Genomic DNA, 15,190 nt, shown 5'->3' on the forward strand with positions numbered 1-15,190 from the left:
CCCCATCTTATCTTATCATCTTATCTTAGACTCAAGGCTCCCCTTCCACCCTCCCTCGGCCCCCAGGGGAGGCACACCTCATCATTTAGAAACGTCTGATTCACAGTGAATACAAAAGCAATCAAAGTGCTCATCCATGATTCCTCCCTCACCTGACTCAGGGTATGATGAGTTCCGGTAGCCGGGATCTCTCTGCAACTGGACCTCCTTCAGTGTGAATATGGATATGCCTGTCAGACACAAAGAGGCCGTCAGTGCTACAGAAATCACATCTTGCCAAGAAAATAGTCATGAGGCTGTAACTGATACTCGCTGTTCGCTGCAGTATCCTTCAACTCGTAGCCTGCCAAGTCTGCATTACTGCGTTTCATTACTCACTCTCTGGCAGTGCGAGCACACGTGGCCCCAGGCTCCTGAAGTACGGCTGTTTCATTGCTTCATCAGCGGAGATCCTCTTTTTCGACTCGTACTGAAATTCGGCAGTGAGAGAAAGACAGTTATTAAAAAAGAAAGGAGGTCAGCAATGTGTTGTTGCTCCTTGATTTACTTCTGTCCAGAAATACAGCCCCAACATATCTGCTAAATGTGTCGCACTGCTGTTAACATGGCAGGCATGTCTGGCAGATTTAGAGAGACTCACTTTTAGGAATGACATCAGCAGGTCAATGCCATCAGTGTCCAACCTACAGGGGGGGAGGGGGAAGAGAGAGAGGTCAGTGGAGGTGGGGGTGACTCACAGATGCTGGCGAGTGTAAGGAAGGAAACAGTCAACTATTCCACAGGATTTCCTTACAGGAAGTGACAAAGAGCACACACTGCTAACTAAACAAAACCTAAATGACTAAATCTCTAAGCTTCTGAAAAGCTCTACATACAGTTACTCCTCTCGTACCTGGGTCCGATTAGAAACATTTGCTCACTTCCATTCTCAATGATTACAGGGCTAACAAGAGAAGTGAGGCCGAGTGTTGAAAGACTGTCGAAATTCTGTATTAATATCTGATGTGAAATGTAATCAGCTGCAAACGCTAAATCTGTTGTAAAATAAGAAGCCAATCCATATTTCAGAAGATGAATCAGATATTTAAGGGGGAATTCTCACCTGGGCGCGTGGTTAATGAGCGGCTGGATTTTGTACTTTGGGAACTTGTAGGACTTGAACTCGTCCATCGAGGATATCCCGGGCCAGCTGTCCTCTGTGGGAGTGCCTGTGGGGGGACATTCAATGGACCCCGTTAGTCAGGCGTTACCGTGGCAGCTGGAGAGGCTTTTCGCACTGCCACAGGGGCTGCATGCCAGGGTTAATGCGATTAAAAGGCTCATATTAAAAGTTTGAGTGGTCCCCGGTCAGCAGAGGGCAGCACTGACCTAGCAGCCTGAAGATGAGGTGCAGCTCGTCCTCCACCGTGGAGCCTGGGAACAGGGGCCTGCCGGCGGCCATCTCGTAGAAAATACAGCCCACACCCCTGAAAGGAGGGCAGAGAGGTGGGATCAGGTCAGGAAAAGAAGTCCGACTGAAGATCTATCACTTATCTTTCCAACAGGTCATCTGTGTTTATACAACATTAGTTTTTATCTTGTTCCCTGAATCGCACATTATATGGCCAACTACAATTTGTCCAACGAAGGAAAAATCAAAGGAAGGGTTAATTTAAGAAAGCTGGGTACTTTGAAGAGAAACCATTCATGCTTTAATTTCATAACAGCTCGTTCAGTCGCTAACAACCATGTGCCACATCAAAGTGTTTTTACTGAAGCTTAGGACACCTGTCCGCTGCTGCACTTCATACGTTGCTCAACTTATTAAAAGAAAATCCAAACAGACGGGTACAAAAAAAACAATCTTTCTTCTTGAGGATCATATTTGCTTTTGCACCGTCCCTGTCATATGGACATAGAGAGTTATGAAACGTGTTTTATAACAGTTGTAATCTTTCCTGTTGAGTGCGGCCCACTCACCACATGTCGATCTGCGTGGAGTACTCAGAGGAGCCCAGCAGCACGTCGGGGGGCCGATACCAAAGAGTCACCACCTCGTTAGAGTATGTTTTAGTGGGCACTGATTTGGCCCTCGCCAGGCCTGTGGAGCAGAAATATGAGAAATAAAAAAACAGATCCAAGAGGCACATTTAGTACAAACTGAAGTGTGGCTTTCAAACATTTTCATTAATTGCTCAATTGTTCTAAGCAGTTTTTGAATCTTAAAGAATTGTAAAAACAAGTGTTTTTTTAAATCCAAGAGGCAGATAATCCATCACTATAAGAATTGTTATCTCAAACAGATTGGTGTAAGTATTTTCTTTCGTTTTTACCAAAGTCAGCCAGTTTGAGTTCTCCTCTTTCGTTGATGAGCAGATTTTGGGGCTTCAGGTCTCTGTGGAGAACTTTCCGTTTGTGACAGTACGCCAGGCCTCGCAGGATCTGGTATAGAAAAATCTAGGGAGAGAGAGATATTCTAGATTAGTGACTCTCGTCACATCGGTGAAATCAGTTTGAAAAAGCATGGCTGAATCAATATTGATGCTACATTACATTACATTTTACCCAAACCCCATTGAAAAAAGCCAAAGAATCCTGGATACATGTAATTTTAGAAACATCATATTTACATGCGCTCCTTTCAAACAGCCCAGGTTCACTTTTAATATCAAGTTTAAGTATTTTTTTTCTTATTTTCTTTATTTAAAGATACAAAATGCCCACAAAAACATTACAATTTGGTGGAAAAGTAAGGTTAGTAAAGCAAATTTGACTTTCCCCTTCAGTGCAGTAGCTTCACCACCAGGGGGCACACTAACAGTGTTTCTTGCATCAATACAAGCAACAACAAACTCATGGCATTTGGTGAAGTTGGCCAGCAGGCCGCCTGCAGAGACTCACCTTGACATTGTGCATGCTCAGGATGTTCCCGCAGTCGTCCATGTACTGCTTCAAGTCTTTGTCCTACACAAAAGAGAGAGGGCGAGAGAAGAAGAAAGAGTGAGGGAGGGTGTTTGAAGCATAGAAAGGATAAAGGCATAGCAACCATTGTGCTCCTACATGACTGTATCATCCTCAACTGTGCAGAGGGTCATGAATAGTTATGATGTATAATGTATTGATATTAGCATCAGTGCAGAGAATAACATGAGTCATGCGGGAAGTGAGGGTCTCACCAGGTACTCGAAGACCAGTGTGAGTGATTTCTCTGTGTGGATGATATCGTGCAGCGTCACTATGTTGGCGTGTTTCAGGTCCTTCAGTAATGACACTAGAGGAAAAGAAAGAGGAAACAAAAGCAATGTAAAACACAAGTGTCTCGACCAAGTCACAACAAAGATGACACTAAATTAAAAACGACAACAAAGGACTCAGAACACTATTAAGACATTACTCTCCTTGAATAACTTCTGTGATTAACTCCAAACTCACCTCACATTGAGGTAATCGCTATTTTCACGCATTTTTGTGACGTTTTTTTTTTATTGTGTAACATCCTAGTTTTGTGTTACAACATTAGTGACTGGTGTTTTCTAGCCACATCTAGGGATTTGTTGTTTGTGTGCGCATTCCCAGCATGTGTTGAAACATAGACACCTCGTCAACACCTCAAACTAAACCGTCAATACTTTTTATCACCTACTGTGCTACGACTCCTTTACGACAAATGATGCTATGACTTTTTTGGACAAACTATATTGTTTGTAACTAGATCAAATGATACTGTATTCTTGGGGTCTTTTTTTATTTATCATTTAAGACTTTTAAGAGTTCTACCTCCACAAAGTCGAATGAATATGAAACAATACTATCAGAAAAGGTCCACTACATATCTGGAATTTCTTTTTATATAATAAAGCTCTCTATTATGGCAGGAAATGGCCAGATTCCCAGGAAAAGAGTGATATATTCCTAGTGATTTATTATTATTGGGGGTAATTTATTGTAATCTTGGTGCAACAGTGAACTTTCATACCTTCTCTGATAGCGGTGCATGGCGCCCCCTCCTCGTGCTCCAGTCTGATCTCCTTCAGCGCCACGAGGTTGTCCGTCAGCTTACTCCTCCCCTTGAAGACTGTAGCGTAGGTGCCCTGGAGGACAGGAGGGCAGAAAGAAAGGGAGACAGGAAGACAGGCAGGTGAGTCAGGCTGTCAGGGGTTAAAGCAAACTCTACAACTCTGTGAGAACATCAGCACCAGTGGAGAAGGTAAACAAACACTCTCACGTACCTCCCCCAGTTTATCCAGTTTGATGTAGGTCTCCAACTTCCCAAATCCAATTTCTGACTGCAGAAGAGAAAGGGACAAGCTGTATTAATGAGGGTGGCGTCTTAATTAGCGCTGACAAGCTTACCGACACTACGGCAAATCCTTATGACGGCCTCGCAGCAACAGAGGGGGGGGAAGTAAAGAGGTCAAACACCCCCCAACCACCGTCACAGATAATCTCCTCCGACAAACTACCGCTGGCTTTCGGCTTCAACGATGTGTTTGTTTATAGGGAAGGGAAGGCAAACTTCCTTTATGAAGCATGTTTGAGACGCAATGTGCTTTAGAGCTTTAGTAATAGATCAATTCATTAACTGAACAATTAACAGAACATGCAACCGTCTTTTAAATCTTCTCTAATGTTTGATTTAATGCTTTTATTTAAAAAGGTATGAATATATCTGTGTTTTGGATTGTAATTTGATTTTAAAAAAAGCTAGCTTAATACATCGCATTGGGCTATGGGAAATTATAAGATGCATTTTTCACTATATTCTTACTTTTACAAGTAAATCAACCACTCAATAATCAAAAAGATAATCTGCAGATTTTTTGATAATGAATATAAATTGGTTACAGGCTAAATATGCTTTAGAGAAATCAAGTAAAAGCTATTTAGAAATATATATGCAATATTAATTATAAAAGGAAGTGGAAAGCTGAGGTCATCTTGAGTCCTCGGGAAACCTTTCCCAGCAACTCAGAGCATTAAAAAAAAAAACCTACCTCAGCATAACCTGAGCCTCTTTAAAGCGTGAGGACCAGAGCCAGGTGAGCTGAGATCTCCGGGTGGAAACCAAATGGACCGAAGCCTCTCAGTGCTTTATAAACAACTGTGCAGGGGCGCAGGCCTGAATGCGTAGGCAGTGGCCTGTGCGAGGCAGTGCTCTTACGTCTCCTCTGTTCTGCTTTTGTTGATGTACTTTCAAAGTTAAATCACAAGCTAATCATTGAAGCTGCTGACACACTGAATGCTGGACTTCAATATAAACACACGACTGGCCGAGAGGACGAGATCAGACAGCGGAGGAAGGAAGGTGTGAGAGAGCTCACTTCGGTTTCTAGGTGCTTTTAAATCAAACATAACGCTCAAAGCTATCTTTATGGTGCCTCTGTTTCTGCCCAGCTCTCCTCCACTGCTGATTCTCAAATCCTAACAGCACGCTCTTTTAGAAGTGGGCAGCAACTACTGCACATTTACATAAGCAGAGTTCGGAGGTATCAGCAATTGAGTTTTATTTTTAAATACAACATATCACAGGGAAGTATTGTAGAATTCAATCCTCTACAATAATATAATGAATATCTGACATCAAATGATATACATTTATATATTTGACATTCTTTGGGTGTATTAGACCATGTCAGGCATTGTTGACAGTTAATAAGCAGGTAGAGGTACTTTCATTTGTATCTAATAAACAGGGCAGGCAAGTCAATCCTCAACTGATAAATACGAGAAGGTGGAAAGGACGATGGATAAGGAACAGGAAGAGGGTTATTGTTCTTCAGTTTGGACCAGTGATTTTGACCTTTTACCAACACAGTCAACGTTAGCAGCAGCTTTTGTGACAAGTTCAAAGAGGCAATGTAAACGCTTTGCACAAGTTTGCCAAAATTCAAGTAAAAAATATCACTCATTCTCCGAGTCATAACTCAGTTTGATCTGAACAGAGACACATATGATTGTCCATAAAACAATGTAGAAAAATGATCCTCTCGATAGATACATATCCAGAACTTGAGACTGTTCATGTTTCAAATGTTTCTTCAGATTCAAAATCATGCAGACCTTGATTGCTCATAGCCAAAACAAATATAGGCCAATGAAAGGGGAGGGGGTCTCATGTTTTACTTCAGTTGATAACTGGAAGTCAAATGTACATGTTCCGTGTAGATATGGTTTTGGTTTCCACAAACTCCAGAGAAAGAGATGTGGCTCTACAGCTGCTAAATGCTCGGCTAGTCACTAACTGTGTCTGGTGTTCGGTGCTTAGCAGGAAGGTTTACAGCAGGATCATAAGAGCTTAAAAACCGAATTAGATTTCCATTTGATTTATTATCCATTTGACCACATTGTTCCTAACCCTAACCCAGTTCTCTCCCTTGGTCTCACCAGTGATGCTCTGCGGGAGCGTCGGCTCAGCGGCTGGTCGAAGGGCGGGCTGCTCAGCTGCAGCTTCTCCAGGTAACCGTCGGGTATCCGGATGTCAGCCGGCAGGGACAGACGTTTGTTCAGGTCCTGCAGAACACACACACATAAAGGGTTAAAAACAACAGAGAACCTAATTTTAAAACAGTGTCAACATGATGTTAAACCAATGAGAAACCCTCAGCAAACAGCGTAAACTCTGAATAAATACCAGAGATTGACAACAAAATGGCAGAAATCCAGAGTCAACAAGTAGAACCTGTAATAGGCAGCCGGCTTTAGGCCTCACTGGTCAACAGAGAGGCCTGTGTGTGTGTGTGTGTGTGTGCGTGTGCGTGTGTATGCAGTTATACAGTGTGTTGTAGCAGACTTGTGTGCTTGATAGAGACCTACTGTAGAGCAATGCAAGACTTCCATTCCTAGAGCAACAAAGCACTAGCATGATCCTTATGACTTGTTATATCAAATCAAAACACGCTCACAATGCAACGCCTGGATTCATCCCATCATGCATTTCCTCTATTTGTTAGATTACTGTTAATCCAGCCTCTCTCTCTCACTGCTTTAAATCTTCCACTCCCTCTGAGGTAACACTGGACAATAACAACCTCCCCAACAATATGCAACCTTGAACCGTCCACATTTCAACAACCAGCTCATTGATAAATCTGTAACCTAAGGTGACTGACCCCAAAGCCTTTCCTTCTAAACTAACACAGGGACTCAGCTTCTATTGTTGTCTACGCTGGACAGATTCAGACATGAGCTTTTTTTTTTTTTTTTTTTCAAAATGTTTTAATACTTTATTTTTAAGTTATGAGATTAGTTTTAACGGACGTTTACATTACTTTTAAAACAACTTTAATGAATGGGACATACCGTAATCTGCATATAGCAGTTAATAAAGGTTGTAGTAAGGGGTCAATGTTTATTACAATAGTGTAACACGACCGATTTTGCAGCGGTGAGGATGTATTTGTTTATTTTTATGCAACATATATTTAAATTATTTTGTCAAGAGCCATGTACAAAACTAATACAAACTTTATTTCAAGCAAAAAAAGGATATAATAATTCATATGGGACTGCAATTTACAATTATTGCCCTTATGGCTCATTGATTGGTTATTGGATTGTTGCTTTGCCATTATAATTTGAGAAAATGGGGGAATGTTTAAAATGATAGGTTCTTCAAACCCAAGTTCACCTCTGCAAAATACTTATTTATCCGATCTACAGCCCAAAAACTAGAAATAAGTTTATTATCATATAAGACAAAGAAAAACATCCAATTCTAGTACTTAAGAAGCAACAATTATTCTTTTTTATTATGAAATTAATTATAAAAAAATCGCTGGATATTAACTTCTGTCTAATTGTTTCAGATCTAAATGCATGGTAAAAATCTATATATCAATTCATTAATACAACTGCTACACTTCATTGATGTATTGGTATCTATATTTTTCAATGAAATAACTCTCAGCTTGCAGTTTCCATATGCTGAGTCAGGATTGTTGATTCGTCCCAGGAGCAAGTGATACCAGGCATCACCTGACCTCTGCACCCCGCCCCAACCAACAGTTGTCCAATCAACCCTTCCTAATCTTTGACAACAGGGGCCCATCTGGAGCGCATTACTGTAATCCTTGTGATGTAATCCCGAAACAGCACTGCTTCTTCTCCAGAGAGACCTACAGTCCTCCACCTGCCCACAGACGGAGGGATTTCCTCTTCCTCACTTCTCCTCCACTGAATGTCACATCAGCACAAAGGCAAAGCATGAGGACACAGTGATGTAGCAGAGGAGTTAGTTAGTAAGTTATTGACCTCTGTACTTATTCATTAAGAGAAGAAGGGACCAATCGCTGTTACTGAGGTCGGTGCCTCTCTGGTGTTTAGAGTTGGTGTCTACACTTGTCTGCAATTTCCAAATATAAAAAAATCCACAGGTTTAACTACAACTATCGAGGAAACATGGCTAATGTTATGGTAACTGAATGCTAACAAAAAGTCGGCTTATCGTGCACAGTTAATCTATCAGCATATGTACGTACTAAAATATGTCCCGTTTGAAATCATGCTCCCTGTGTAGTGGTTTGTGTTAGTTTAGTTCAGCATCTCAATATTGCAATTCTGCATCTCTTGCTGATGATTGCTACGTTTCAATGTTACTATAAATAGTATAGTGTAAATGTGATCTCAGGGTCCTTATTTCTAGCTGTTTTCATATGTATTGGAGTGTCTGTTACTGCCAGCGAGATAACAGTGCCTACTGACAATGTTTTAAAAAGTTGAAAGTGAAAAAGTTACGCTACTTTGTTAGCCGCGCAGGTCCATTCCCTATTAACAGCTACAAATCAAGAGACAACTGTTGCTAAGTTACTCTCAACATACCATGGCAACAAACTGACACTGTCAAACTGTTACTGTGAAGGTAAAACGCCACAGAAAAAGAAACAAAAGTAGCATTTAACCACAGATCATGGTGAAATATGTTCCTAAAGTCAGCTACAGCGCCATTAATCCCACTGCTTTGTTTGTCAGTATAAAAGTGTGAAAAGCTATGTATGGGTTTCTGTCCAACTAAACCTCTTCTTGTGAAACAGTCACAGGAAGTGGGGGGTGCACCGCTTCTTGAACACTCCGTCAATGCACAGCTAGAGGTGATGCATCATGTCTTTGTGTGTGGGTTGCTTCAAATGGAGTAAGCTGCTTGACGAAAAGTTTAAAGTTTTTCTATCGTGCAGCCTTGCATGTTTGGTTTGTCTGCGTAGCGACTGGTATCTGCTCGTAAATCCCCCAGAGGTCCTGCAATCAAACGGACCAATAAAGCGTGTCAGAGGGAGGGGAGTGTGTGTTCTTCAATCACAAGACCTGTCCTCGCATGATCGCCCGGCAGGTACTGAGCAACATGTGGTGCGCTGGCAGGATGTCAACATCAACCACACAAAACACACAGTGCAATAAAAACTAAAAGGAAGAATTATGTTTCCGCTAATTATTGCAGATTATTTTTGCAATAAAAAAGCTTGGGTTGATTATTGTATTATTTATACAAAACTCAATGAAAAAAAAATATATGTTTTTGCAGAATACTAATAAATCCGTAATTTCATTGAATCTAAATGAAACGGTAGAAACACAATGTGTCCGTCTAGCCATGTTTCTTCTTTACGTTCATATTAATATGTTAACGATCATTATAGTTATTTAAGATAAAGGAGGCTTGACGGGTGTTTATTTTACTTTACTGTAGAGGGAAAGAGTTGGCAAAGTTGGGCTGTGTTTATATAAATCAAGTTTTAATAGCTTGCTTCTCTAATCCCAAACCAAAGCTCTAAATTTGTCATATTTTTAATTTATTTTAAGAGTTTTAAATCTATATAAATACATTACTATATTTGAATATTACTCCCATCTTCAACCTCAGTCATGTGCAATGATGAAAAAATATTATATTTCTATTCCTCTTCTGTAAGTACTTCTGAGAATGTTAAAGGCCACATGTCATGCTTTTCCGGTTATTACCCGTCCCCTTGTGTGTTATGAAGCTTTTTCTGCATGTAAACGGTGTGCAGAGTCAAAACCCTCAAAGTACACCCTGTAGCGAGTAAAACTCTAAAACAGAAAATACCTCCCCAAAACGCCTCGTTGGTGAAACGTCATCATGACGTCATCGTCATTTGATTCTTCCGGGTACGTGCTTTCGTAAGCACGTACCCGGAACTAAATGGGCCAATCCGTGGAGCCGTTACGTTACGTCCGTTGAGCCGTTACGTTAAGCCCCCGCTGATTGGTCCAAATTGACCAATCCACACACACACACTCCGTGCAGGCAGCCCTGCTGATTTCTGCTCCGTGCTGCAGGCTGATAACAGACAGTTGGGATCGCGCGAAATTCTCTCTGCAGACCCATTCTCACAGCGTTTATCAACCTATAAACCTTTTTCTTACTCAATATCAAGCCACACTTATTGTTTTTATTTTGGCTGTGAATTTGTGTGTGTTCAGGTTGAGTTTGGCTGTGTATCGCTAAACAAGGAAATCCACGGAGGGGAGGGGGGGGGAGGGGGGGGGGGGGGGGGGAGCTGCAGCGAGCCGTTTAGTGGAGAAAGTGAATACTGCTGAATACACATACTTTACAGAGATGCTGTATGCGAAACCAATGTGAGTTTGGAAAATTGCACAGTATTTTTCTATTTTAGTATACCTCAACAATGGAATTATGCTCAGTGGAAATGGCCATGACACCTCTCCTTTAAGCGCAATACAAATCAAATAGAGAAGGCAGGAAGTAATGTTCTTGTTCACTTTCACTATGAGGCTGGAAGGTCAGTTGTACATCCTTAAATCCCATTAGTGGCCATTAAGATGGATTGAAGAGACCGAGCTTTGTTCAAGCATCAAGCAGTTGTGTCACTCTCATTCTCTTTCATTACTACTGATATCTACAAAATAATCTGATGTAAATAAATGTCAGAAAGGTCTTTATTTGTTACCTAAAAAGCAGTGTGATTGCCTTTCTTACTGCCTCATCTGTCCCTACAAGCTGCATGGATCAAAGCTTTCACTCTCTGGTTCTGCATTCATGTGCACGCCTGTTTTTCCATATCATATGGAAAGACAGGCTATATTGTGGTGCAAGCCACCGCTTTATCTCTACAGTGGCTTGCTTTGGTTCTCAGATGTTTGAACATTATGAAATTGGAAAAAGAACAATGCTGCGCTGAATAATCACATGCCCTGGATTTGATAGCTGCTTGTGGTGAAATTAAATCCCTTTTAGAGAACAAACAATAACATTAATATTCGCAGCGAGTGAAAAGTCTTTCCGTAATGAGTTGACATTATATAACCACCAGAGGAATGAAACAACATGTCGACTGTGTGTGTGTGTGTGTATGTGTGTGTGTGTGTGTGTGTGTGTGTGTGTGTGTGTGTGCGTGTGTGTGTGTGTGTGACATGAAGACAGAGCGAGAAAGTAAGGAAGGGGGTTGGTAGTGGCGACAGTGAAAGTGCATTAATCAGATTTTAAAAGCATGTTCAGCAGTACAGTACATTTAGAGTGTGTGTGTGTGTGTGTGTGTGTGTGTGTGTGTGTGTGTGTGCAGCTGAGCGTGTTCCTGACACTTTCAGAATCTGCCTACGCTGAGTTACAGCACAGTGCTGCAATGCACACATCATTAAATACCGATTCCTGCTGAGTAAAAGGTCCATTATCAAACACTATGTTTCATTGACTTCCCAGTGAATGCATCAGAGCAGCCAAGCCAGGTACGACCCTGAACGATAAATGTGTCATCACTTATTTTACAAAAGTAACATATTAAAAAAGGTATGTAGCCAGTGATTCATCTCCTCTACAACATGTCCACATCACTTTAAAGGTTTCCAAGGACAGATGACGTCCAAACACAAAGAAACAATCCTACCTCTGCAGAGATGCGTCTGTTCCCTCTGTTTCGAAGACACACACCCGTGGGCGACTGCACCTCGTCGGAGGAAGTCCCCGACGCCTGGTCACTCTCCCCGTCGGACCCCATCTTCAGGTTCTCATGGACGATATCTGGAGCATTCGGGATAATAAGAGTTTGAGTTTGACAGATGGAGCAGGTCTGAGGAAACAGGGCAGGGCTCAACACTGGGCAGGAAAGCGAAACACTCTTGGGCACTTTTACGAGCGACTCTGTTCTTATCTTGTTTCTAGTTGTGTCGAGGAGAAGATTTAAACACAGCAAGTATATCAGGTTTTAAGAAGTTTGACTGATAGATTTAATTTGTTTCTTTGCCACAGGGCCTTCGAAGACAAACCCACACATCACACTGTAATCTTCCAATGCCTAAACAAACTCCATTTCCTCCAGGTTTTTTGTTTATATTAGGCAGTGTTGAACATTTAAATATTGGATCTGGATTGTGAAGTCACGCTGCTGGTTTGATGGAAGTGTTCAAACACATAATTTTTTGTCACACTTCGTAACAAATGGCTTATTGTTTGACTGGATGTAACACAGGAAGGATTGTACTGCTGCTTATGTGCGTGTCTGCACTAATATAGGCCTCTGGCACATATCGCTGCGTGCGAGGCTCAGCTGACACAGTAGAAATGTACAAATAATAAAATAAAAAGATTTGACATGCAGTTTTAAAGGATATCTTGCATGTGGACTTTGATTTAGTTTTTCAATGAGTGAAACATCTAGATTCAAACGTATCCACTGTAGCAACTTCTATACAGATCCTACCAATTGACACACGATACATTTTCTGTGCTAAACTTCTGTTAAAAGTCAAAGAAAAGATACATATCTGCTGCGATCACAGCGTGTTTGTGAGCGAGTTATTGAATAAGTTAGCGTGTATGTGTGTCTTACCGAGGCGGCTGCCGTTGCGAGGCATGACCATGAGAGAGCCCAGACCTCCTCCGATGACGCTCTGAGGCCGTCGCAGCGGCGGCTTTTTAAAGGAGCCCGTGTACTGGTGCAGGAAGGAATGCACACTGTGGGCGGAGGGAGGACGACCGTTCCTCACTATGGGCTCTGCAGAATAAGAAAATACATATCTGATCATGAATGACTGAGCCTGCCTGAGACTAAATCAATGTGAACATTTTCTTTTTCAGTTTTTGCCTCAGAGTGTATGACATGGCTCCATTTTCCAAGTATTGGCCAATCTCAGTAATCATCAATCATAATGTAGCAATCTGAAAGTTCATAAAAAGGGCCGCTATTTTGCATTTTGGCTGTTCCCTTTCCTGTAGTGTGCTATATAGGTTTGTGTGCATGTAAATGGTTTGCAAAGGCTGAAATCCCAAAGTTCCCCCCCTGCCGGAAACGCTTCCATTGGACTCCTTTGTTTACTCTCCTAATATAGTGTCACTGTCACCATTATGTAACACTTGTGCTTCTATTGGCTAGCACTCCAAGGTATTGTTTGTGATAGGCTTAGGGGCGGGACATCTCCAAGTGGTTAACCATCACAACAGAGCCGGCCAGCTAACCAATCAGAGCAGACCGGGCACTGGTTTCAGACAGAGGGTGAAAAGAGGTGCTGCAGCACGATAAAAATAAAGACCTTTTTGAACATTAAAGCGTGTAAACATGTCACAGTAGTGGCACTAAATATAAAGATAATTTTGTTGGATAAATGTAAGGAGATTTAAAGCATTTTGCAGACTAAAAGCTTTTTGTGGCACTAACTATTCATTACTGCTTACATAGCATAAGATCAAACGGCATAAAATAATCTGCGTTACATAAGAGATTCAAACTTGTAATCTACTGATGCATAGATTTGTATGTTATATGAGTTAACTGCTGTCATACTATTTCACATTGAGTTGTGTTTCCGAAGATGGGTGGGAACAAGAACGCATTTTCTTTTCTGACAACTCTGAAAAACAACTGAAATAAATGGGGACAAAAAACGGTGGAAAAATGAGATGGCAGAATTTTTTCTTTTTTATACAATTGTTTAATTCTTAAATATATATCGAGAGAACATACTCACTAAATGTTATATAACTTGTTGTATTCTTTATTTATGGAGGGGTTTGGTTCATGAATTCTTTATTAAAGAGTATATTTGTTTTTAATAAATAAGTTGTTTTTCCTATCTGTGATGCAACAACATTATTTGTAGAATGGTTAATGGATTAAAGTATGTTTCAAGACTTTAAAGTATATTTGGATAATATTATGAATCATAAATTATTTTGGCCAGGATAATCTTGACACGAATTTTCATATTGTACCGTGTCTGGATCAATATTATCTTTTTGTGTTTTGATTTCTCCAGAACATCACATTCCTGCCACTGACACAAAGGTTACCTGATTACAAACAGAGCTGTTCTCTCATCCAGTGTGACCCTCATACTGTAAATATCCAATATCAGAAGTAGAGAAGGGAGAGACTTGAGTCTATAAATATAAAAAAAAGTCTTGTATAATCAGCAGCAGTGTATTTTGGCTGGAATAAAAGGGTGTTAAACTGCCTGACAGAGGAGCGTTTGTCTTGAACCGAGAATGGAGCTGACAGAGGTGAAAGATTTATTCTGTACAGAGTAGCACTAAGTAAAACACCAACTGTGAAAGTGGGGAGGAAATGGAGCCGGGACAGAGGGATACTGTAAGAGCTGAAACAAGAGCAGCGAATATTATGAGGAGACATTTATAGACTAACAGAAAAGAAAAACAGGCACACTCATTGGTTTGTCTCTGGAACGGGGTAAGATAGAAATATATTTTGACTTTATATGTGCTATATCTTAATAAGGTTTTAGCTTCAATGTTATGGAACACATTGATGGTTTTTCTTTACCCTATCAGATGAAATATCCAATCTCTCCTCTGTAGTTACTTTATCCAATATCATTTTCGTGATTAATTCCCCAGGAATTGTATTGTACATAAAAAAAGTACCTCATTGACCCAAACCCTAATCCCTAAAGAACAGATCAGTGCAGCAAACGAGCAGTGGCGAACCGTCAGGGCCTTCAAGGTATTCAGAGAATACCCTGGAACACTCAGATAAAACAAACAAAAAATCGATTTAATTATATAAATAAAATGTATATAAAATGAATAAATGAGAATCGTATCTGTGTTGTTGATCTGTAATATTACAGTGTTACGTTGATTTGTTTGTCCTTCTCGGACCATGCACAAGACCGGTCGCGTAAGAATAGTTCCTACATCTTACCAGAACCAACTTCCTATAAGATGGGTCTCTGGGGTCTTTGTCTAGACTAACCAACGAAAAGAAAAGATTGTGTTGGTGACTTTACG

General features: G+C 40.8%; 1 protein-coding gene across 2 annotated transcripts in view; it reads right to left on the reverse strand.

The window, feature by feature from the left end:
- Positions 1–15,190, reverse strand: part of LOC104963719 (cyclin-dependent kinase 17) — a 36,320-nt gene that overhangs the window by 2,498 nt on the left and 18,632 nt on the right. For both annotated transcript variants that reach the window (XM_010792357.1, XM_010792356.1), the window contains exons 3-16: positions 12,777–12,941; positions 11,835–11,968; positions 6,364–6,489; positions 4,209–4,265; positions 3,956–4,070; positions 3,156–3,250; positions 2,881–2,943; positions 2,313–2,436; positions 1,960–2,080; positions 1,369–1,466; positions 1,103–1,208; positions 641–683; positions 379–469; positions 153–230 (exon numbers count right to left, since the gene is read on the reverse strand). In XM_010792357.1, coding sequence (XP_010790659.1) covers positions 153–230; positions 379–469; positions 641–683; positions 1,103–1,208; positions 1,369–1,466; positions 1,960–2,080; positions 2,313–2,436; positions 2,881–2,943; positions 3,156–3,250; positions 3,956–4,070; positions 4,209–4,265; positions 6,364–6,489; positions 11,835–11,968; positions 12,777–12,941 — 1,416 coding nt within the window. The remainder of the gene's footprint in view (positions 1–152; positions 231–378; positions 470–640; positions 684–1,102; positions 1,209–1,368; positions 1,467–1,959; positions 2,081–2,312; positions 2,437–2,880; positions 2,944–3,155; positions 3,251–3,955; positions 4,071–4,208; positions 4,266–6,363; positions 6,490–11,834; positions 11,969–12,776; positions 12,942–15,190) is intronic.

This window comes from Notothenia coriiceps, unplaced genomic scaffold, assembly GCF_000735185.1.
Source record: "Notothenia coriiceps isolate Sejong01 unplaced genomic scaffold, NC01 NC01_scaffold00036399, whole genome shotgun sequence".
Taxonomy (NCBI): Eukaryota; Metazoa; Chordata; class Actinopteri; order Perciformes; family Nototheniidae; genus Notothenia; species Notothenia coriiceps.